Source organism: Diceros bicornis, chromosome 6 (genome assembly GCF_020826845.1).
Source record: "Diceros bicornis minor isolate mBicDic1 chromosome 6, mDicBic1.mat.cur, whole genome shotgun sequence".
Lineage (NCBI taxonomy): Eukaryota > Metazoa > Chordata > Mammalia > Perissodactyla > Rhinocerotidae > Diceros > Diceros bicornis.
The window spans coordinates 62825563-62850594 of NC_080745.1; the positions used below are offsets into that span (position 1 = coordinate 62825563).

The following is a 25032-nucleotide window of genomic DNA, read 5'->3' on the forward strand; positions in this document are numbered from 1 at the left end:
GCCTGGGAAGCAATCACTGAAGCCTACAGTAGCTCTCCAGAGCTGGGCCATCTTCAGGAGACTCATTTTCTGTCTCCCATTTTCTATCCCATGAGGCTCTCTAGGTTTTGGAGGACAACATGGAGACTGCTCCGTCAGTCGGGGTCCAGAGTCTTACCCCTAGCTCTTCCTCGGACATGTAGCAATCCTGCAGCAAAGCAGGAAGGCCATGAACCTTTGTTCTGCTCTTGAGGCTTCCTACATAGGAATGTTATTAGTGTCTGTTAATCTGCAATTGCTAGTCCTTTGGATCCCTTAGGTAGGCCAGTTCTGTTGTGTCTGTATTTCGTTAAGACATCTATACAAGCCTTATCTAAAAAAATAATCTTAGGCTGAGGGCTTCATGCCTGCAGTAGTATGGATAGACGAGGTGCCATTAGTCATCCCTTCGTGTACGTGGTGCTTCTAATGGGATCCTCTATGCATCACGTACTGTGCAGGTGAATTTCTCACTGTTCAGATAGATCATCAGTAAAACTCATCACTTCAAGACATTTACTTTGAATTGAAGTTTAGACTCTTTCCTGCCTTGTGATGGATTCTGTGGTGAGGGCTAAAGCTGTTACTCTCATTTATGGGCAGCATTCATATTGATTAGTGGACCTAAAAGCTAAGTAAGAAAAGACAGTGTGCTATGTGACGCAAGCTGGAGATGTAGTGTCACCATCAGCAAGTCTAGCGTCTTGTCACTGCACCCAGCACTGGGCTGGAATTCCCCAAGGCGCTGGCCCACAGAGCCACAACCTCTCCTTTTGGTTTTAGGTCAGCTGTGCACGCTGTCTTTTGGCTTACAGGTGATCTATCAAGGGTCTGCAGACTGGGCTGGTAACTTTTGTAAATAAAAGTTTATTGGAACATGGCCACGCTCCTTTGTGTATGTATTGTCTGTGGCTGCTTTCCAGCAGAATTGAGTATCTGCAGCAGAGACCATATGGCCCACAAAAGTTTGCTCACCCTTGCTTGAGAAAATAATCCTTTTTCAGGAACAAATCTTCCCTAATTCATCTTCTCCTTTCTTCTGCCTCTGTTCCTCTCTGTCCTCTTCTTTTCTTCTCTTTCCTCCTTCTCTCAATTTTGTTCTTCCTTTTACATGTCTTTATTTCTGCTTGCTAGAAGAGACATGTTAGATTGCTGTAGCACATCAAATACCGTCTCCTGAAACCTGAGCTACCTTAGCCTCTCATCCTCCTTCTTAGAATCACCCATCACAACAGCCAAAATGAGGCCACCTGTGCCTATAGAGTCAGAACCCTTGAGCAAATAGGTATTCAGAGTTCTAAAATTATATGGCCTGGGCCTCTCATTTCACTCAATTTTTATCACAGACCTGTCTCAGGCTTCACTTCTTATTTATTACTAAAGTAAGCCAAGATTTTGTTTCTCTCAAAATTAGTTGAGACCATTTTAGTTGGTGGTTCAGTTTTCTGAACCTCACATTCAGATAAGGAAAACTCTTCACAGAGGGGAAACAAAGTCCAATCACAAACCCAAAGCATTGCTTATTATGTCATATTTTTGCCCAGCTTCTAGGAAAATAAAAATGTATTGGCACTGGTGTTTTTTTCAGTCACGTACTCTTCTCTCAAAATACTTTTGTTAAAGGCAAGCCAACAAATAAAAAATAGAGGCTTGAAGTGCTTTAGAAAAGAATAATAGAAAATTGGAGCATATTATAACCTGAAAAGTTACGGATTATATCTTTAGATCAAATCCAGTCAACTTCCAAGGTGTTAGTCTTCCCCCTCCCCTAAAACTGGAGGATAAGTGTTTATGTTGTTTGTCAAAATGAAGTTGAATGTCATGTCAGTGAAAAAATTTTTGTCAGTGGCCCCAAAACAGTGACTTTCAATTGTTTTGAAATAGATTATTATTTTTTAACCTTAGCTATTAATTTTTGTCTTCTTATGGCTTGAAATACTGAAATTTCCGCTGAAATACTGGAAATTTTTTCTGTGAGTATGAAATCACGTCTATGTATATCACATCGGCAAGGCAGTCCTCACATCGCAGCAGTAAATGCTCTTCCCTTTGCTTGCTCCCAAATCCTTTTCAGGGAAAAAAAGAAAAGAAAAAGATTATAGTATTTAAAACAAGCAGAATTGTGGGAAGCCTTTTGAGGCAGCCTTCAATGAAGTTCATCCTTTGAAGCATCAGAACAAATTGCTATATTCTACGTTGGACAGATTGGAAGACTTGAAGGTCTGACCTCTTTTCTTTAAAGATATTAAGTTGTACTCATGCAGAAACCCAGAGCTCTCCATCGCTCCTCCCAGCTCAGGGCTTTGCCATGCTGTACTGGGGACCTGGGGAACCACCTTGGGCACTTTGAGGAGAGTGTCCTTGTTCCTGCTTTTGCCCTAGAATTGAGCCAAAGCTGGTCAGTTCCTTCCATTATCTCCTCTCAGTCTGATCTTCCTTTTCTCAGAGCCCTGGTGGTTTACGCTCAGTGCTCAGGAGACATCCTTTGCTCTGTCCTTCAGAGGGGCGGTGGTGCAGTTACGTTCACCTGGCGAGTGCAGTGACACACAGGCTTTCTCACCTGCCTGGGACCATGCCATTTAACATAAGGTGCTCGGTAGGCAAGCCACATTGGAGGTATAGGCTGCCCATAAAAAAAAAAATTGGGTGCTCATAGTTTTATAATATGCCAGAGGTTGGAGGAATGCTTTTGACCTTTTCTTTTTAAAGGACTATGTTAAAAAATATATAACACAGAGACCATATGTGGCCCACACAGCCTAGAATATAAAATATTTACTACCTGGCCCTTTACAGAAAAGGTTTACTGACCCTTGCAATATGTCATTCAAGATCAAATTGTGTGGACGGTTAGGTGTAAACATATTTTTCCAAGTAGTCCAGAATTGCAACATTTCTTTCCTTTTAGATTTTAGGGTATCTTGCCTGTTCATCTCAGCACACAGCTCCTGTTGCACCTTATTCCTGAGTAATGCTTGTGTGTTAAAGAAAAAAAGAAAATATCCCCCCTGTTGATTGAAAATTTATTGAATTGTGGACATATGGTCTTATCTACTAGGATAAATGGTTAAAACTGAAAGTACTACAGTCATCTTCATCTTTGTGAATCACAGTGAACTCGACTCTTGTGGAGAGACATTCCTCCACAAACAGATTTACTGATGACCCTAAAGCCCAAAATAGTTGCCTCTCCCGGCAAGCGCAGGGCGGGTGGTTTTACCCCTGGAGCCCCTTTACGTTTTCATGTACAGCATATTTGCAAGTTTTTCACTCCTCATGCTTTAGTCACTACTTGTGAACGGAAGTGGCTGGTCTTTGCCTGTTGAACCTCCAATCCAGACCACCCATTCTCAGCTCTCTTAAAAATACCAGCACGTCGATGGCACCTTGTCAGCACACCAGCAGCTTTAGACTGAAGAAGTTCAGAGTGCTCTGGCCTGGCCCGGGAAGCTCGACCCTGCTCGGGCCAGCCTCACCTCATTCTGAGGAGCTACCCTTGGCACTTTGCCTCTTCCCTCTTCTGCTTATACCACCAGCTCCCTAGAGGCATCCTCTCTGAAGTCTCCCACCTCCCAAGTGCTTCACTGAACACATATATGTCACATTAGGAGCATTTTTCTTTTCATAACTCTTTCTTCTAGTATTTAGCCATTGGGTCCAAATGATATTCAATTTATTAACTTTTTCACCCCAATTGTTTTCTGTAATCTACACGTTGTCTTATAGCTAAAGCTGTAGTATTTGGGAGCTAGTTTGTGGAAAAGATGCTATACAAACAAGATTTGTGTAATTTTGTATCTTTATGCCACAGGTAGAGATTAGTTTTAGAGCCACTATAGCTTGAGGTTATTAGTTTCACCAGTGGTTTCTGTATTCTTAATAGTTCTAGGAGACTGTGTTAGAGACTGGTTTCAAATACATATATATAATACATATTTATACACACCACTGTGGAATTTATTTCACTGTGTAAATAGTGATATTTTCCTGTTCAAATGTTCAGATGCTTCTACAGAAAGTATTTATTTTAACGAAAAGAATTAACTGTCAAAAGGGCTTTCCAAAAAAGTGTTCTTTCTAGCCACCCTCCTCCTCAACTACCATGCCCAGCCATTGAACCCCCAAACAACACAGTGAAGGCAGAAGGGCACGGCCTTGAAACCCTCACTGTATTTGGGCAGATGCAACATGGATTGGGAACCTAAGTGCATCCCCCACTGTTACCCCATCGCAGAACAAAGTGGGTCTCCCACAGCCGGTATGGCTGTGCTGGGCATGGCGTGAGGGCTTGCCTCAGGCTGCCCACTTTTTGCATGCACAGTTGGTACACTGAACTGTACGCTTCAACAGCCTGTGCAGGGAAATGAGCCTTAGTTGTAACCCCAAGGAAATCCAAACCCATACCTGTGGGATATGGAGAAACCGTTGGTTGCCTAAAGAAAGCATTAAGACGTAGTTAGTCTTTCTCAGGTTTGTGAAAGACACCTAGTCTCACTCTCATTAACCATGGGAGATAAGCATGTTTGCTTCCGCACCTTGACAGTACTCCCCCACGCCCCCCACCCCCGTTCTCCTCCTCGTCCTCCTCCCCGTCTCAGCAAGCATCTTTGCAGATGGGGGCCAGCCCCACCTGTAACCGAAGGTTACAGAAGGAGACCATCTGTTCAAAGATGTGTGCAGCTTTACTTCTCAGGAGTCCTGGTCTGCAATTCAGAGCACCCCTAGATGTAATGGAACCAATGCTTTATGGTCATGTTCCTCTTCCCTGTGCCCCATTCCTGGGCACCCCAGTCTGAGTCATGATTCTCATTCTGCCCAGCTGCCTGGACTCAGAACTGCAGCTCCAGGACTGCAGAGAGCTTGGGACTGGACCCACGGGGATTTTTGTCATCCATTTTAACCATAATTTACATGTTATGGCCTCCCTTTGTCTTTTCTAAACAAATGAGGAGGACACTTGAACAGTAATGCTGGAGAATGTTTTTTCTAAGATACCGTTTGTAAGCAAATCTGATTTTAAGATGAAATGTGAATGGGTAACTAGTGCCAGGGAATTTAGCACTGAACTAGACGGTCAAAACTTTTTTAACCTTTGCAGGAAGAAATAAATTTTGCTCTCATCTAAATGTTCAAAAGAAGTAATGTTGTAAATAATTTTTAAAAAATATTTATTACATGTGCTATACACAGATTCACGTTCTGAGTGATGTTGGTTTGCATTGTAGAGTTGTAGAAGAGTCTATTTTGAGCAGTGGACTTCCTTTCATAACAGAGTTCACACATGGAGAAAGAACAAAAACCAGCAGGTTGAGAGCTGTTTGGGGCATTTGGTCTGTAAAGTTACATCAAATCTAAGCTTTAATTGCCCCTCTTCTCGTCTGGTTATGTTATATGTTATATATATACGTATGTATGATAAACTGGTCAGTGGTCAGTCCCCAGATCTGCAGAGCAGATTTCCAGGTGTTCTTTCTGATGTGTTGCCCATCAGCAATAAGATCCTAGGTAATAACAGTTATTCCGGGCTCCACGTTGGCCCTTGTCTCAGAGGATAGGGTGGGGGTAGAACAGCTCTTGCTAAGACCTCTTGCCTTTGCTGGAGAGGTTGCTGTACTTGAATTTTTGCTTCTGTTTGTCTGCACGCTCCTTCATGTCATACAACTCTAACAATGGATGAGAAATCTGCCCGCACTAGACACATCAAAAGTTGGGCATAGAGATTGAAAAATTATCAATTTTCCTTGAATTTATAGGGTTTTCAGAATCTAGTTGAGGCAAAGCTTATTTGGCTATAGAGTAAATATAGGAACTTTTTACATTAGAAATTTAAATGGCCAATTACAAGTCCTTTGACTATATCTGACCTAGGTTTAAAAGCTAGCCAATTTCCTATAATCCTCCTCTGTGCCTGGGTTGGAAATGTCTGAAGCCCCTTCATGTCTGGGGCTAAACCATTTAGGTCAGTGCGAAGAGAGCAGTTGCTCCTCCAAGTCTCCCAGCGTGTCCAGTTCAGCAGGTTTCTAAGCTGTTTAGCAGCCTCTCCTTGTGACCGTCCTAAACTTTATGAAAAATACCCCACACCCAGATACCCGTGAATAGAATAAGGTAGTTTTTTAGACTTTTGGAATATGTCTTCTCTTTTGTATTTATGATGGTGTTTGGAATTTTTCACTAGTGTTTTTTAGATTGAAGTGGGTGCATTAGGATAAAACTTTCCATTGCTGAGCCTGAAAGCAAGCAAGAGGAAAGAAACTGACCTATATTGTATCATTGGGAAGGTGACTACTTCTTGTGGTGGTGGGAGGGTGGGGAGGGGGCATTGTAGGTTGTGTGGGGGTAAAATAGAATTCTGGCCTGAGGCTTCCCAAGTCTTATTACCTTGTAATAAATAATCCCCTTATTAACCTCACTTAATCTCAATAGAAGCCTGCTGTTTACCCTCAGGGAACAAGTGGTTTTCAAAATTGAGCTCCTCCAAGGTCATTGGCCAGTGCCTCTGTGCAGGCATTGGTCATCTTTGTGAACTCATGGCATTATTTTCCCATATGCGTTATGATATTAAGAAATTCAACCCTAACCTGTATGAAAAGCACAGCCCAGGGTCCTACATTAGGCTAGAGTTAATGCCTTTGAGGGGCCAGAGGGTCATAGGAGGCCCATGCAATTTAACTGAAGCTCAGGTGCCGTGTTGGGTTTTTATTCTTTTTAGGCCGCGACCCTTCAGAATGAGTTTAGGGGCTGCTGATCCAGTTGTGGATCCAGGGAGCTCTAAGATGAATCTCTGCCGTTCCTTTAAAGGTCTTGCTGGTTCCTCCCAGTGTTGTCATTGCCGAGGTCAATCTCGTAGTTGTTCAGATGTGCTCCTTTTTACTGTCTTGTGAGTCTTAGCCAGTGATCCAGATGCCCAAGGAGATAGTCTCCAGAGGGCCTAGCCCCTTCCAGGTACCAAGGTGTGCTCCTGATTTGTGTGAAGGTGGTCTTTCTAAAAACAGTGAAATGAGAAATTCTGCAAATGGTAATCCGGATGATCAGCGTGTATCTCTTGGGCCTGGATTTCCGCTGTGTTAGTGAGTGTAGGAAAATACTGTGTCTTTAATGGATGAAAATTCAATGTATGCTGTGAATTTGTTGGTTTGAAACATTGAAAGTTTTTCATTAGACAATGTTTACATACCTCACCTGAAGAACCTTTGAGAGTGTATATATGAAATTTAAAAATATATTAAGTTGCTTTAAAACAATATGTATAGCTATAAAAGTTGGAGTTATTTTAACTTTGAATATGTACTAAGTCTCTTAAATATTGAAATCTTGTGGACTTTTTGTGCTCCTGTGTTTTACTTTCCTATTAGGCCATGTAGGAAGCTGTGTTCTTGTTCTTGGTGAAGGGGCCGTCACTGAAATCCAAGCTTGAAAGGATTTCCTGTGTTGTTCGGATTTTCTTGTTTGGTTTTGAGGGATGGGGGATGGAGCTAGAGGATGTGTGGGAGGGATTTCTCTAACATTGACATCTATTCCATGAGCTTTTTCTAGGCGCTTATTTTATTGCAGCGTATTAAACTTCTTTGATATTAAAATGTGTTTGTGTAGTTACTGGAGAGGGTACAGAATGCATTGAAGCCCAGCATTCGACTTGGAGCCTGTGGCAAAGTTGATAAGTTGCCAGAAGGAACCAGAAAGGAATACTTCTTAGTATTTCTGCCTCAACCACTGTGTCGGGACTTAAAGGAACATTGTTTGCTAGATCTATGGCCATTTTGTAAGATGTGCCTAACTTCAGGGAAAAGAAACAATGGATGAATCCTTGGAAATTTCCATGGCAGAGTTGGAAAGGTGGCAGTGCTTCTTCCTGAGGGGAAGGGAGCAATTGAATTCATGCTCCTGATCTCAGGTAAGCCACTAGTAAATAAGGGGGCAATGTACACAGCCACCTGGGAGGGCTGCCCCAGCTCTCTCTAGCCGTGTTGGGGTATGGCAGAAAGTTGGCAGGAAATCCTTCCGTTTACTAGCCTCATGGCCTGTTTCATTATATTCTTTCAACTCTACTTGAGATAGGTCCATTTAAGGATCCAGTGGGCCAGTGATTCCAGTGGAACCAGCCATGATTTCATTAACAAGTTCATCTGACAGTGGCCATTGACATGCAGAACTGTGCCCAGTGACAATAACCCCACAGCTGGCAGACAGGCCACCCCTTCTAATTTGAACTTGGAGAATTATCTGGGTCCAGATTAGGACTTTTCATTGTTAAAATAGACTTCTTTTCTTCTAATATTCATTAGACAGAATACCTAGAATATGACCCGAGAGGTGCAGACTGACCAGCCTGAGGTGAGGGGACATCTCTAAAATTAACTCTGAGGGCTCAGGGTGTAGGGATAATAGAGATGCATATCACCAATCTCCGGAAAACATGGCATCACTAGTTGGAAGCCTGGACATTCCTTCTATTGCCTCCACACCCCAACCAAGCCCTGCTGTGCCCATTCCCTGGGCTGGGGATTTCCTTTTAACTGAAATTTGCCACTTACTTCACCTTAACTCAAAGTTTGCAAACTGGTGGCTCACAGTTGTGTTTTATTTAGCCCAGTGATTAAAAAAAAAAAAAAGAAAATATTTAAAAACTATGAGTGTTTACATAAAAATTGATTTCTGGCTTCTCTTAAAAAAAGACAATGAAGATCTGACAAAATTAGTGCATGATAAGAATCAGCTGGAGCTCAGTAGATTGGAAAATGTGCCCTTCGGGATACCACAGTTCCTAACTGTCAGTTACCATTTGTCCCTTTTTCTTTACAGTAGGGAAATGGGTCTCTGTATCTGCTGCTGTATCAGATGATGGGCAATACAGATGATAGGCCAGAAGGGTGTGTGCCCACTTCACTTACCTAGGTAACCTACTGGCCACCCCAGACACTTGAGCTTAAAGCCCTATTTTAGTCCATTTTCTCTCCTTTACCTGGTTCATTACATTTCTTCTGAAATCCCTAATTGCTTTGAAGACATTGCAGTTACCATCACTGCCCACTTTCAAGGTGACCGTGTGCTGTTTGTGAAGGTGTGGCTTGTGTAACCATCATGATGACTTAGTCTTCTAGTGGGAAATTAGTCTATGGTCCTGGCATCAGAGGAGGGCCAGCCAGGTCCCCTTGGTGTCAGGGGCCTTGCCCAGCCTGACTGCCAGGGCCTGGCCTCACATAGTCTCAGGTCATACATCCTACAAAACTCCTGAGTGTAATTTTGTAGTCTGAAATCGTAGTGGAACCAATATAGAAGTACGTTTGCCTCCTTTCTCCACTGATCTCGAAGAACCACTGTTCTGGGAACAGGCAGGTTAACATTACAGGACAATTTGAGAAGCCACACTGCTTTCTGATCTGTTGCCCTGATGCTCTGAAACCTTCAGAGCCAGGTTAAATGTGGGTATGGCTCCATACACAAACTTACACAATGTGGTTGTGATAGCAGACACTTGAGGGTAAACAAGGATGAGCAGCATCCCCAGACCATGTGTGCTGGGCTGGGCTGGGCTGGGCTCCACCCTCACACTGACATTCCCAGGGAGCTATGACTGAGCCGTCCCCTTCCTTCAGGAGGAACTGACCTCCTTTGCCACTTCAGGAAGACCAGAGAGTTCCGAGGGCAGATGTCCTACATGTGCTGCGTTTAGAGCCATCCCTGGATTGTGCCTGCTGTACGGGCAGCCCAGAAACCCTCGCATCCTGGGAGGGTGCACGTCGGCAGCCCCCAGCTCATCCTCGGTGCAGAAAAAGATCAACAAGGCAGAACCTGAGTGAATCAATGTCATGTTCACATGGAAGACAACAGACAATATCCAACATGTTCTAAAACAACACTTCTAGGGAAAGGGCAGGCGTGGCTCCCTCACGGGTCTGTTCTAAGCAGTCTCTCTAAAAGTGATGCAAGCAAGACTACAGAAGCCCCCAAACAAAGTGTCACAATCACATAATCAAAACGAGACACTGGATGTTGACTTTAACATATAAAAATACTATAACAAAATGAAATACAAATATATATTAGAATCTGTTAAGTATTCTGTATAAAGAGATACTTTCGTGGTTAGGCTAACAGCAGGCAAAGAGGAGACAAAATCCAGCCTTTTCCATTTCCTGACACCTTCACAGGGAGCCTGGGCCGCTGTCACCAGTGGTGCTGCCAAAGCAGCAGCAACCTTGGGACTTGCCCTGCTTGTGTCTCTTCAGTGCAGAAACGGCCAGTGGTGACGTCAAAGCGAACTGAAGTTCTTTACCAAAGGAGTGGCAGGGTGTAGAGATGGTTTCTCAGAGAGATGATGTCATGGTAGCCTTCTGGGACTCAGCGGGCCCAAATGTGAACAGGCAAGATGTGTGGTGATCCAGTTCCTTAGCAAGTGGCCACTTGGTGGCTAAGTTGGAGGAAAAGTTGATCCTGGGGCACACAGCTTTCTTGGCCCCTTGCTGCCCTCACCCTTGTGGTGGATCCCAATCTTCCGGCTCTACCAAGGGGCACTGTGGAGCTGGCAGGGACGTGGGGCGTTGTGGAGGGGCAAGCGGGGGCAGCGGCAAGCTCACAGGGTGCGCCCTGTGAACAAACTCCATCCTCTGCCCTCCCAACCCCATGGCACTGGGAGTGCAGGACTCCTGGCAACCATCACCTGTCTGCAGGTGCCCTTTCCACTTTCTGCAGGGTGAAGAGGCCCCTGCCAGTCCTTGCCCCTCGAGCCCGGGGAGCTGCTGCTTTAGGGCAGTGGGGAATGGTGGTGGCCAGGGGAAGGTACACATCTCAGGGTTGGTGTGTCCCAGAACAGCTCTCATCCATCTTGGAAGAGGCAAGCTAGCTGCGCTTGAGCTTTCCTGCCTGTCCAGCCTGGGGCTAGCTGCTCTCCGGGGTCCCACAGTGGCCCAGAAACTCCAGGTAAAAGGGGGATGCTGTGCAGCCCTAGGGGAAGCCCCGCAAGGCCCAGGCTCCACGGTGGGGAGGGGCTCTGTGGCCTTGCTCAGAGCTACAAGAAAATAGAGCCCAGCCCCTGGTGAGGGGCAGATTCAGCCATGAGGACACCTCCCCAGCTGGGCAGGGCAGGATCTTCTTCCGGTTACAGAGGTCCCAGGACTCAAACTCGCTGGCCTGAGTCCCAGTGTAGTGGAACGTGCCAGCCTCCCACGGTCGCAGGGGGCTCCAGCCCCCTACGATTCAGCATCAAGGGTTCCCCAACGCTGCCCACGGTGACTGAGGACACAGGCACAATGCCACCTCAACCCCACGGCAACACACTCGCCCAACTCTGCCTTCTGTTTGCAGATGGAAAGAGCCAGGAAAGGGACGTGCTCACCCCCGTTGCCCACCAGGATCCCCCAGGGGTGCACTGGGGCAGAAGAACATGACCTGTCTTCCTTCCAGCCAGCTCACTATTTAGGCTTAAAGATAATTTTTCTACGTTCTCATTCTGCACGAAAGAAAAGCATTTGTAGTTGCACGGTCAGGTATTCAATGACTCTTCAAACACTGAGTCCTTCCTTGCAAACACCTCAGGTGAGCAGCTCCAGCCTGGCCGAGGTCTGTGGTTGGAGCCTTCACCGGCTCAGCTCTCTTCCCAGGCCTCCTGGTCGCTCCTGTGATGCTCTGTGATTAGTTTGCATCTGTCCGTGAGGGCAGAACACCCACGGTACCCAGCCTGTTAGGCACATAAATACTTGTTGATGTGATGAATGAAAATGGATCGTCTGTCTTCCAGCCTCCCTCCTGGAGCTGTAGTGGGAGAGTCGACATTGTTCATTCAGTTATCCCACCGCCTCATTTCATAGCTGAGGAGATGACTGAGGCCCACTGGGAAGAAGTTTGCCCGGAGTGCAGAGCCAGGAGGTTTCCTGATGCCTGGACCACTGCTCCCTACTGGTCTGCGCATAAGGGGATCTGAACCCAGTTTCCACAGGAGGAGACCCCTCCCGAGCCAAGCAGCCTAGCCCAAGCTCCCTACACCCCGTCCTTCTGCCAGTGGCTCGCCAGCAGCTGTGGCTGGCTAACGGCTGAGGAAGCCCAGGACCAACGCCCCTTTAGTGGCTAGTGTCTGGAGGTGATGTTTATTCAATTGGAACCAAGAATCCCCTCTCCTCTTTGGTAGGTCCCTACCCTAAGCAGCCGCAGTAGCCGTTTCCTCCACATGAGCCCCGTCCTTGAAGCTACAATGATCATCCCATAACTTTAGGATTCAGAGGCCTGGTCCTAAGACCCACCTCCACCCCCAGCCTCGTCCCCCAGCGAGCAGTGGCTGTGGCGCTGCCAGTCAGCCCAGGGCGTAAGGGTCATCCCTTCCTGGCCAGCAGGAGGGGGCCCTTTCCCTGCGCAGCCTGGCCTACTGCCAGCAGGCGCTGCAGCAGCAGAAGGAGCCGAGAGCCAGGCTGGCTGCCCCAGGGGATACTGAGGGTACTTCAAGGTTATCTGTAGGGGGCAAGGGGTTTCTGGGGCAGCATGGGCTACGGGTGAGAGAGAAAGGCTGGTTTGGGAAGGAGCCAGTCCCTTCTTCGAACAGGCAAGGAGGGAGGTGTCACCATCTGCACTTCTTGGCTTGACCTCACGCAGACATTCATTCAACAAATATTTATTAAGCGCCTATTTGTGCAAGGCACTTCCGGGGAGGGCGCTCCGCAGCCGGGACCACGCCCACCCGCTCCGCTCCCAGCTGCACGCGGTCGGCTTTAGGAAGGCCGCGCGGCCCCGGGGAGCCTGGCCCCGCCTCACACGAGAGGGCCCAGCCGCCCGGGAGCATCCTGGTGATGGCCCGCACCCCGGGCGGGCCAGCTGCTGGCCACTCGGGCTCCGCCGCGGCCGTGCCCCCTCGCCCGCCCTCGCCCTCCCCGTCCACGCCAGGCGCTACGCGCAGAGGGCACAGCCACACTTGGTGGGCTTCTCCACCTCCTCGGCAAAAGAGGTCCCGTCGCTGCACTCAAACGTGAACTTCCTCCGCTTCAGCCGCAGGCCCTGGCAGCAGCCCTGGCCTGGGCAGGAGCCCCGGCATTCCACCCATGACAGCGGGCGCGTGGTCTGGCAGATGGCATAGCCCCTCTGGACCTGGTGAAAGTCCCGGACAGGGTCCCCCCGGCACTCGGTCTCTGGATGGGACAGACACCAAGAGAAAGCCTCAGGGCACACCCATGGGCCAGCGCTGCCCCGGGGGAGGCAGGAGAGGAGGAGGGCAATCCTTGGACAGGGTCCTCCAGCTCTCAGACCCCTCTCCATCCCCAGCATCCTCCCTGCCGTACATGCACATGCACATGCTTCCTCCTGGGCCCACAGTGGGGTCAATGGGAAGGAAGAAATTTCTAGCTGCAACAGCCCTCGAGGACAGATTGGGTTGCCAGGGTAAGGTGAGCTTCCCGTTGCTGGAGGAGTGCCAGAGGTGGCTGGAAGCCTGGGAGGCAATAATATTAGAGAAGGAATTCGTGCCAGGAGGGTCTTTCTGGCCCAGGGCACCCTGAAGGGGCCTGGGTTCTGGATTTCTCAGGTTCTCTCTGCCCTCCTCAGCAGTCTTGATTCCAGCAGAAGCATCTTGGTCACACAGGCCAGGGAAGGCCTAGGAAAAGGTCCCCAACCCTCAGACTTCCTGCTGCTCCCCAGGTCCCCAGGTGATGGGGCCAAGATGTAGACCTTTGGGCAGGAGCTGTTTCCCTGGGTGGTCTCTTCTGTAAGGAGAGACCCTAGCCAGAAGGAGCACTTACCCAGGATAAGGGGGCTGCAGGGCAAGCTGGGCCAGGGAGAGATGGGGCATCTGTCTGGGGGTGGGGCTAAGACCCCAGAGGGTGGGGGGCACTAAAGCCCAGTAGCAGCCCGAGGTGCAGGAGTGGGGAGGGGCAGAGAAAGGTTGCTGAGGTTGGGAGGAAAAGTCAAGTCACTAAAGCAAGTTGTGGGGAGGGACCCTGGAGGGGGCATGTCAGGAGGGGGGCCCCTGACCTTGCTCACACAGCTCGCCGAAAAAGCCGGGGTCACACACACAGTGTGCCCCCTTGGTCGACAAGGCCTGGCAGTGGCCATGCAGGCACTGCAGGCCCCCGCAGGGGTCCGCGGGTGCCCCGGCTTGGTTGCACAGGGCCCCTGAGTACCCATCCTGGCACTGGCAGCTGTAGGAAAGAGCATCGAGGGGCACGCAGTTCCCGTGGACACACCTGGAGGGGACAGAGAAAAGGCACTGTGAGGACAGACCATAGCCTATCCAAGGCCCACCCAAGGGTACCCCACACCCCTAGCTTGGCCTCATGGGATGTTATCCTGTCTCAAGATTGAAACAAAGGGAGCAAAATGTGATTGCGCATCTGTCCCTAGGGACCTTTTCCTCTTAATAAAAACTGAAGACCAGGAAAAACTAATAAAACCCTGTGTTAGGCCACATGTTCCAATTTTGGGGTTTAAAAGTACGGTCTTTCTCACCACAAGGAATTGGCACTTGCAGAGAAGGGAAGGGAAGGGAAGCTGCGGGTGGGCAGGGATGAGGGCTCACTTGTGGCCACGGCAGGGGCCATCAGCTGGCTGGTCACAGTGCAGGCCTCCCCAGCCAGCCTCACAATGGCATACGGGCCCCGGGGTGGCATTGGGCTGGCAGATGCCATGTAGGCAGTAGAGCTTTCGACAGGGCTCACAGCCCGGCACCACGCCTGGCTTCATCCGCGTCTTGGTGAAGTCCTGAAGCTCGTTGTTGATGTATAGGTTTCGGATGCAGCCGTGGAAGCTGGTGCCATTGAGGATCTGCCACAGGCGGAAGGCAGCCGAGTTCACGTCCACCGGCATCCCTGGGGCGGGGGCGGGGGCAGAGCTGAGCTGAGTCAGGCTCAGACCATGCCTGCCACCCACCTCTGAGGTCCGCTGGGCATCTCCGGTGGTCCCTCTTGCCCTCGGCCTCTGTCCTATCTCTGCAACCCTGGGCCAAGGTCCTTTGCTACCTTGGAGGCTCCAGACTCCTTTCCCAGAAGAAATGGAAAAGCTGCTTCGTCTGTGATCAGAGCCCGAGGATGCCAGGCCTGGCAGCAGCCAGCTGACGAGTGAGGCTCTAGGTGCCTGAAGTCTGGCTGCCCTCACCTAGGGTTTCCTTCCTTCCCTCTAGGACACCAGCCTTTACCTCCCAGAGACCCCAAAAGCAGCAAAGGACGTGGGCCTAGAGCTCAGGTGTATGGCACTTTGTCACCCACTTTTACAGTCATCACTTCACAGCAACCCCCTGAGGTAGGCGTTGCTAGACCCTGTTTAATGCTCGGTGCTCAGTGACTTGCCCTAGGTTACACAACTAGCAAACAGCTGGGATAGAACCCAGGGGTCCGTCCCCCACACCTGCCCAAAGTCTCAGCAAGGCCCTCCACAGCACTGAGACAGCCCCACTGCGTCTGCCCCGTCTGGACTTAGAAATGTTCTCAGATCGGGGACAGGGTTATTTAGCCACAGAGCCTGTAAGCTCACAGCGGCTCTAGGCCTCTGAGATTGGGAACGGACCCTGAACAATTGACAAGTCCCTTCTGGCCCAAAGCCAAGAATAAAGGTGCCCACAGTGCAGAAGACAGCTGGGAAAGTCCCAGGGCCCCCCCGCTCCACCCTCTGGGCCAGGCCTCGGACCCAACCCAGGCACCCATGTCTCCTGGTCAGTCTGGGCTGGGCAGACAGCAGCATGGGCTCCAGGCAGGGGAGGGCAGCCTATCAGCAGCTTGGTCATTCACTGGGGCCCTCCCCCACCACCTTGGACTGTCAGCCATAGTCCAGTGCCCCAGGCACCAGCTCTCCTGGAAAGCCTCAGGCCAGAGAGCAACAGAGGCCCCACCTGGAAGGGCTGTCACCGCCTCCTGCTGGAGAGGCCTGGGGAGGGCCAGCTGCAGCTCCACCCGTGCCAGGTCCTCACCTCCCACATACAGGGGGGCCTCGCTGTTGAGCGTGTAGTGTTTGCCGAAGTTGTCCATGGTCATGGGACTACCACCATCGATGGAGAGATTCACCATCTGGTCAAGGGTGACCAGCTCAACGGTATGGAACTGCCCATCATTGATTGTCTCGGCACTGGAAGAAGATGGGGTGCCCCCACCCCAGGGGATGGGCTTCAGTTTGGCCCATCCCTGCCTGGGCACTTCCCCAGAAAGGCCACTGGACCAGCAGCTTCTTCCCAAGGGACCAAATCTCTAAGGGAGGGGACTTGGGGACTCAGTGGCCTATGGCTTGGTCCCTCCTACTCCCCTCTGGGGCCTTCCTGGGGAAAGTGAGAAGTCGGGGGCAGGGGTTTCCAAGTTAACAGTCTCCCCTTCCCCACTAAGGAGACCCCTGAGAGGTGGTGGTGGGATGGGGAAGGGTGGGACCACTGCTCAGGCCCCAGAGAGCCTCAGACCCAAGCTGGGGCTGGACTAGATGGTTCAAATGCCTTCTCCACTTAGGCAGCTCAGGGTTCTGGTGGTCCCAATAACTACCTCCTCTTGGCCCAGGAGGCGCCTGCGGACGGCTGGTGGGCATGTGGAAGCCCTACCTGTAGATGGCAGAGCTAGGGTAGCTGCCTGGATCATAGCTGACACGCACATGGCCCTGGTACAGCTCCACTGCGATGTGGTCGTTGTCCCCGTTGTACAGCAGGATCCCATTGTCCTCTGCCGTGGAGACCTGACGGGTAACGGCACTTTCTTTCCTACCCCACCCCACGCAGCAGTGGCACAGGCTGGTAGGTGGGGCACTTGGGGGACCCACAATTGGAAGAGAGATGCTGTGTGCAGAACTGTCCTCCCCTGGCTGCCCAGCCGGCCCAAGTGACACATCCTCCAGGGGCGCTGACAGAGGCTGGCAGCCCCTGGTTCATATCCCATCCACTGCCAGTCTGGCCAGGGCTGGGCCAGGGAGGGCAGATGGGCCAGCAGAGCCCTGGAAACTATGTGCTGGGAGGAGCAGGTAAGAGACCTTGGGACCACTTGCCCAGAGAGGAAAGTTAGACTGATGAGTGGTAGCCATTCTGTGGGCCCCAGGTAGCTGCCTTGGGGCCAGAGTGGGACCTACAGAGGAAATTCAAGAAGGCTCTCTAACCGCCTGAGCCGCCCACACCTGGAAAGAGCCCCTCAGGAGGTAGCGCCTGTCACTGCAGCCATGCAAGCAAAAGCTAGAGCGATGCCTTGGGAGGGACAAGTCCTGCCTTGCCCCTCTTCCCCCCTTTCTCCTGGTAAAGACCTGACCTCCTGGTCTGTACAGCTGGCGCATGGCCCAGGCTGGACCAATCATAGCACCCTATCTCGCTGGACTCAGTGGTTGGTTGAGCGATGGGCATGTGACTGAAAGCTGGCCAATGAGAGATCATCCCTGAGCTTGTTGACGGTTGTCCAACTAGAGCTGGGAGGGAAGAGCCAGCCTTGGGCCAGCAGGGTAAACTGAGCCTGTCTAAGGTTGTGCCTGAGGCGATGGCTGTAGGGTTTTGGCAAGTTTTATTTTGTGGAACAGTTAGGCTAGCTGTGGTCTTACTGTGTGGACAGTGTGAGTGGACAGGACTTGGGGAGGTGATAAAGGGAAGGACAGCAGAGTGAGCATGTTTGAGAGGCTGAAGTGTTCCGAGAAAAAAGAAGAGGATAAAAGAAAGGAAGGGAGAGAGATGTGGCATTTGGGATAGGGAATGGAATTTTGGGAAAAGAGAGAGAGGACTAAAGAGTTTTAAATCTTTTATCGTGTGATGTGCGATATAATCTACTGTCCCTCCCCAAGAAATATTTAGCAAACAACGCTGTTGAAGTGGAACTAGCTTTTTTTCCCCCTCAACATAATGATGTTCTGAGATGGAATTCAGGACACGAAATGGCAAGATCAGGGACCCCGGGGACATTTGGTTAAAGATATTAGCACAGAGCTAACTCTGGCTATGTTCCAGCCACGTGGAGAAACCTGTCTGCAGCGCTGGAGGCTGAAGCTAAGGAGCAGCTGAGACAAGAGATGGTGGGAGAGGATCCTGGTAAGTTTGGTTTTCTGGATCCAATCCCCCGTGAAACCATGTCCACCTCTGCCCTTCTCTGAGATTGGTTGTGTGACCCCATAACCTCTCCAGTTGTGCTTTAACTAGTTCAAGCTCAGATCCTGATGCCCACATCCAAAGAGCTTTGACTAACACAGGGTCCCCCCAGTTGTCCTGGGCAGGGATGTGTCATGACGCTCTGACCTGAGGCCAGGGTCCCCTGCTGCCTGACTCCCCTCTGTGACTGGCGCCGTGGGCACGCACCTGCAGCGTGATGTTGGCCCGTGGCCAGTTCTGCAGGTCGGTGAACTGCAGGTAAGTGTCCCGATCCACGAAGTTGACACTGAGCAGCTTCTCACACTCAGGGCCCCCAAAGCCCGGGAGGCACTGACACACCGGCCGGCTGCCCTGGTCCACACAGTCGGCCCCGTTCTGGCACTCAGTCCCCTCGCAGGGGTTCCTGGGGGCAGGCGTGTGGGGTGGGGTCTCACAGAACTGCCCACTGGTAGGGAAAGGACACAGGTCAGAGAGGGCGGGGCGAAGGAGCAAGCGGGCATCTTCTTCTCCCACAGTCCTGCAGAGAAACTCACTAAACATCTTGGGAAACTGGATCCTTAAAGCAACAGAAGATGCTCCCAATGAACACTTTTCCTGAGAGAATTACGAGCCAGAAGGATACTAAGCAACAAGGTGAGAAACAAATGTGGTCCCTATACCAGCAGCATCGACATCAACTGGGCACTTATCAGAAATGGGAAACCTCCTGAGTCTGCCCTTTAACAAGATCCCAGGGGACTCGTGTGCACATTCAAGTTTAAGAAGCACTCACTGCTCGTGTCCGTAGACTCTGCTAGCAAGTTTTACTATATCCATTTTACAGAAAAGAAAACTGAGACTAAAGACACAAGTGAAAGAGAGAAGACTCAAATTACTAAAGAAATAAGTGGGGACATTACTACCAACAGGTGGTTTCAGGACATGCTATAATCTGTGGCACCAAGTATTCACAGTAGCCAAAAGGTGGAAACAACCCAAATGCCTGTCAACAGATGAATGGATAAACAAATGTGGTCTAGTCATACAAGGGAATATTATTCAGCCATAAAAAGGAATGAAGTCCCAATACATGCTACCACATGTGGTATGCATGTGGATGAACCTCAAAAACATGATGCTAAGTGAAAGCCAGTCACAAAGGACCACAGATTGTATGATTCCATTTGTATGGAATATCCAGAATAAGCAAATCTATAGACACAGATGTTAGTAGATTAGTGGTTGCCTAGAGCTGGGAGGGAGGAGGGTTGAAGTGACAGATAAGAGGTGTGGAGTTGCTTTCTGGGGTGATGAAAATGTTCTAAAACTGATTGTGGTATTGGATGCACAACTCTGGGAATATACTAAAAACCACTCGATTGTACACTTTGGGTGAATTGTATGGTATGTAAATCATATCTCAACAAATCTGTTAAAAAAAATAACACACAAGCCAAGCATGGGAGGTGGGTGACCATAAGGAGGGCAAGTGCCCTCCTCTACCAGCCTCCCGGAGGAGCCAAGATGCGAAGGTAAATATCTTTAATGGCAGGACATGTCTTCAGAGGTTCGCTGGGCAGGAAAGTCATGGGGCACTGCCCAGTAATCTGTATCCACCTTCCCCTCCCTCCACCCAACAGGTTAGAGACCCTCTGCCTACGCTCTGAGCACCTAAGTAACTTTCCTGAGGCCACACAGCTGTTGACTGGCATAGCCATGGTCAAAACCCCAGGACCCAACTCCCAGGCTATGACCCCTACTCCCTCCCACTAGCCACGCCTGGGGGCTCCTGCTAGCCCGGCTGATGGCTAGGAGGAATCAGTCCCTCGTGGTGTGTCCAGGGGCCGCTCACCTATAGCCCTCAGCACAGAGGCAGGAGTAGCTGTTGACTTCGTCCATGCACTGGGCCCCATTCTGGCAGCGGTGATCTCTGCAGTCATCCTGGTTCTCACTGCAGTTCTCACCTGTGTAACCTGGGGCACACTCACACCTGGGGCAGGCAAGGGTGGTGGGTGGTCAGCCCCACACTCAGGCCAGAGCTCAGCCAGGAGCCTGTGGGGCCCAGGGGCTGGATGTGTGACAGAGAACCTCAAGGCGCTGTGGGTCTGTGGGGTCCCCAGGAGGTCAAACAGAGCCCCAGATATAAAGATGCCCCCAGCCCATCCTGGGACCTTTTTCTAATACAGGAAGAGAGCTTGTGTGGGCTTGGCTGGGGGAGGGGCGGGAGGGGGCCGGCTCTGGGCTGGGAGGGTGGACACCAGCGGCTGGAGGAGATGGGAATCTTGTCACGGAGGACCCACCCTCACCACCAACAGCACGCCAAGGCCAAACTTCAGCCGCTTCTCAACCTGTGCGGCTGCTCCCCAGCGCATGGCCCTGCGTCACATGCGGCTCATCCATCCCTCTTCCCCAGCCTCCCCTACTCCTCCGAGCAGGCCTCCAGGCCCTCAGAAGTCTGTGAGCTCCCGCCTCCAGGCCAGCTCATGCTGTGCCTCACTGCTCCCCTGAGTCAGTCCAATTCTGCCAACCATTTGCCTATCAAAGAGCACACCCCTCCACCCCCTTTTCAGTCACAGCCTTGCAAGATGCTCCCTGTCCTGCTCCCCCACAGCAAGCCCACCCAGTGGTCAGACCTGTCTCCACTGGCAGCAACCCCCACCCCAACGGCACTTCTCTGCCTCCACCCCTGTTGATTCTGGAATACTCTTTTTTCTCTCCCTGCCACAGTCCAGCCAGGCCAATACCTCATCTCCTCCAGGAAGCCTCTGGTGAACACCCCAGCTGTCACTGAGCAATCCCTTGCCAGAAACCTTTCCAAACTGCAAACTCCAAACTCCAGGGCTCAGCCACACAACCTGGCAGGTCGGTGCTCCTGCCTGGATGTTTTACTCATTCCTGGTGTTTTTCAAGCCATAAGAAATACCTTTCTACCCAGTATACACACACACACACACACACACACACACACACAATGACCAGTTTCATGCCATCATCCTTATCCTTACTGTATAAAATGGCATGATGCGTGTTGATATTATCTTTTATTTTTTGATGTTAATCTTGACCCACCAGATTGATCACAATCCACTACAGGGTCTCCAGCTGCAGTCTGAAAAATGTTACAGTAGCTAAGCCACCCCCACTCACCCAGTTACACTCATTCTTTCATTCATTCAGTGAATGTAAACTGAATACTTGCTGGGTTCCAGGTACAACGCTGGGCACGGCTGAGAGTCTGTCAGTTCCATTTTCCCACCAAGACAGGACGCTGAGAGAACGTGCACTAGAACCCCACTGGGTGCTCATTTTCTTGTGGTGTGAGGGCAGCAGTTCCAAACTGGACAATGTGCAGTCCTGCTGTATGCCCCCCTCCGAGGTCCAGCCCCTCTGAGGAGAGGGCACGCCACGTGATCTGCCACTGCCCCTTGGTCTGCCGTGCCAAACCCACCAGCAGCTCACTCAGAAGTGCAGTGTCTGCCCACCATGTGGATGGAGGCTCCCGTGCAGCCCCTCGATCTCAGATCTGGGCCTCATAATCCCCCGGCTCTTGCTTCCCGCCCCTGGCCCTTGGGAAGCTCCTGCTGCACCGAGGGCTCCCTGGGGGACTCCACCCCCCACCCTGGCCAGGTTCCTCAGCCACAGACTCTACAAAGCCCTGTCCTGACCACCAGTGCTGCCCTGACTGGTGGATGCAAAAAACTGCAGATGGGAGCAACATTTTTAACACCTATGACCTTCATACAGCAGTCTTCAGGTGACCAAGCACTTCCGCATATGCCAGTAACAACAATAGTGACAACAGTCAACGACCCCTTATCCAAACCTCCTGGGGCCAGATAGGGTTTCGGAATTCAGAATTCTCTGGATTTTGGAAACGTAATACAGTTCCTACAACTGTGTATTATGTACCATGCCAGTGGGATCTGGGGCAGCCCCTTAATCAAACATGTTCACGTTTCTGCAGCAAAATCTATGTATGTTCACATTACATGGGATGAATAATGACTAAGTAATCTCGTATCGGTGCAGGTCAGCTTTTACTACCAAGTATGTTCAGGTCAGATTAGATTTTACTATCAAATGGGGTTTTGGCTTTCAGAGTTTTGTAAATTTTGTCTCTGGGGATGAGAAATTGTGGCTCTGGAATGATAACAGCTATTTTTGGAGCACTTGTCTGACGTAAGGCATGGAGCAAAGTGCTTTCCATGCATTTGCTCATCCGAACCTTAGAACCACCCCAGGAAGAAGCTACTGGTGCACCCGGTTTGCAGATGAGAAAACCAAGGCTCAGAGTGGTCAAGCGATCCATTTAGGGTCATGCTGTAAACCCAGGCCTGTCTGGCCACAAAGCGATGCCCATCACCACCCCCTGCACTGACCCTGTACAGCTGAGACCAAACCCACTCGACAGGTGAGGAATAGGATGGGGACGGGGAAGTGGTGGAGGGGAGGTGGCTTGCGGCCCGTGCCCTTTGCCATGGAAACAGGCAACACTGACCTGGGCCCGTCTGGGGTGCCCACACACTGGGCCTCGTGCTGACACGGGTTCAAATCCAGGGAGCAGAAGTCCACCAGCTGCTCACAGGCACTTCCTGGGGGAAGAACGAGGGAGAGGCAGGACAGAAGCTGCCCCCTGTGCTCCATCAGGCAGCCAGCCCAGCAGAAACCCCCTGCAGACAATGAGGCAGGGCCCCAGGTATTCTGCCCACGAAATGGGGCTCAGGGGGTGTGCGTGGGCCCTGGCCTCCCCGACACTCGAACCCCCCAGGCTTACCCACATACTGCAGGGGGCATTGGCAAGTGTAGTTGCCCACACCGTCCACACAGGTGCCCCCGTTGGCACATGCGTGCTCCACACAGTCGTCCGTGTTCACCCCACAGGTCTGTCCTTCAAAGCCAGTGGGACAGGAACACCTGGGCGGGGCATGGGAAGAGGGAGAGGTGGGAGAGGCAGGTGGGCCCACAGCCCAGGCGGCAGCCTTTTTGAGGCACTGCTGGAAGCCTGGGGCCACCGGTCAATACCATCGTCCCAGAGCTTTGGTCCCTACTCCGGGCCAGGCCCTTGCTAGGTGCTGGGGGTTAGAGGTGAACAAGACAGGCCCTACACTCATGGGACTCACTCAGTCTAGTGGGGGAGACGATGAGGAGACAGGTGACCAGAGGAGAGGCGGTGAGTATCAGGAGGGTGCAACACCCTCCACCCGCTGGGGAGGGTGGACAAAAGGGCAGAGGACACCTAGCTCCTTCTTGGGAGGAGCGGTCAGGGCAGGCTTCCTGGAGGAGGTGATAAGTTAGCCAAGGACCCAGATAGGAAGAGGAGGGAAGGCTGTGGGGCAGAGGCGTGTGCAAAAGCCTCGAGTAGAGAGCCCTCTGGCCAGTCCTATTGGAGGGGACCGGTTCGTCCAAATAGCTCAGGACTTGGGGAGGGCACACTTCAGGGATGGGGTGAGGACGGGGCTGGGGGTACGCAGGAGCCAGTGGTGGAAGGCCCTGGAGATCAGTGACCCTCAAACCCGAGTACACTTTCCCTTGGGGCACCTGGGATTTCCCAAGGGCTATGTTGGTCAGAGAGGTCTGAGAAATTAATTTCCAGATCTTCAAGTTCTGCACAAACTCTTCCCTAAATTGACCAGACCCAGAGCTCCAGGAAGGTGCATGCACCTCTCCCAGCCCGAGTCCAAGGTGGGCCATGCCTGGGGCCTAAAATCCTCAGGCACCAAATAAAGGGATAATGAGGAGTATTGATGTTTCCAAAGCAAAGGAACAAATGCTTTTGCAAGTCAAGAGGTTTCCAGTTCTGTGCATTAAAAATAACTGAAGGAGGACCTCATGGCATTGTCAGCTGATAGAGCATTAAAAGTAATTTTTGATCACAGATCACTCTGGCATATAAACTTTGGCATATAAACTCGGAAGGATTTCAAAATAATTGAGTGACATGGCTACAATAAAACTTCTGATCCCATTGGTTTATTTATGTGAACCAATTTTCCCAGCATTTATAGCTATATATATAATAATAAAATATATATATATATATATTTTAAAAAGGAATAGATGGGCTGCTGAGCCCTCTCTTATTCTGTAATACTCAATCCTGGACACATGAACCGATTAGGAGAAAAGAACACCAAAAAGAAGCTCCATCTATCTCATGAAGAGATACAGTCTAATAAAATTTTACTTTTAGGGGCCGGCCCGGTGGCAGAGCGGTTAAATTCACGCACTGTGCTTTGGCGGCCCGGGGTTTGCAGGTTCGGATCCCAGGCGCGCACTGACACATCGCTTGTCAAGCCATGTCAAGCCATGCTGTGGCAGCGTCCCACATAAAGTAGAGGAAGATGGGCACGGATGTTAGCTCAGGGCCAATCTTCCTCAGCAAAAAAAAAAAAAATTACTTTTAGGTGTAATGATTATTAAATTTTGTAGTACAGTTATGTTGTTTTGATCAATATACAGTATACTATTGATACAAAAAGGTTCCCTAAGAAGGCTAGGGGGGAAAACAGAGGGCTTTTAGTTGGGGACAATGCGATCAGCTTTGCATTTCAGAAGGTCCTCCCTGGTGGGGGTTGGGGGCAGGGCAGTGGGTGTGGTGGGCACGGGTAGGGGGTAACCCAGGAGGCCTTTGTAAGCCTCAGGGTTGAGGGGTAGCTCAAGGAGGCACCCCCCTTCTACCTAGACAACCCACACTGATGGCCTCCCGTAGGGCTGCTAGATGTGAAGAGGACTTCTGCAACCCCCCAGCTGCACCCCCTCTCTGCCCAGCAGGGGGAGTCTCTGGGGGGTGTCCTCTCAGCCCCCCACCCTCCACAGACTCCCCCCAGGAGTCTAGCGAAGGAGGAGGGGGGCTTTGATGGAGCTGCTGCAAAGCCCAGAGGAGGAGGAAGCCTATTGTAAAGACGCCGTTTCCAAGGTGACGACCCAAGAGAGGCCGTTGAGTGTTTTCTTTTTTACATCTGGTAATTTGGGTTTGCAGAGACAGGTTTGGCCATTTCTGCAAGTAGATTCAACATCATTTTCTGAAGAGCCAATTT

The 25032-nt window shown here is 50.7% G+C and overlaps 1 protein-coding gene across 2 annotated transcripts in view; it reads right to left on the reverse strand.

Moving 5' to 3' along the window:
* Positions 1-12583: 12583 nt before the first annotated feature.
* The window catches only part of SLIT1 (slit guidance ligand 1), a 177349-nt gene continuing 164900 nt past the window's right edge, over positions 12584-25032 (reverse strand). For both annotated transcript variants that reach the window (XM_058543652.1, XM_058543651.1), the window contains 9 exons: positions 22770-22909; positions 22494-22587; positions 19848-19985; positions 18224-18461; positions 16505-16635; positions 15893-16047; positions 14510-14798; positions 13966-14177; positions 12584-13127 (listed from right to left, as the gene is read on the reverse strand). In XM_058543652.1, coding sequence (XP_058399635.1) covers positions 12889-13127; positions 13966-14177; positions 14510-14798; positions 15893-16047; positions 16505-16635; positions 18224-18461; positions 19848-19985; positions 22494-22587; positions 22770-22909 — 1636 coding nt within the window. In that variant the 3' untranslated portion in view covers positions 12584-12888. The remainder of the gene's footprint in view (positions 13128-13965; positions 14178-14509; positions 14799-15892; positions 16048-16504; positions 16636-18223; positions 18462-19847; positions 19986-22493; positions 22588-22769; positions 22910-25032) is intronic.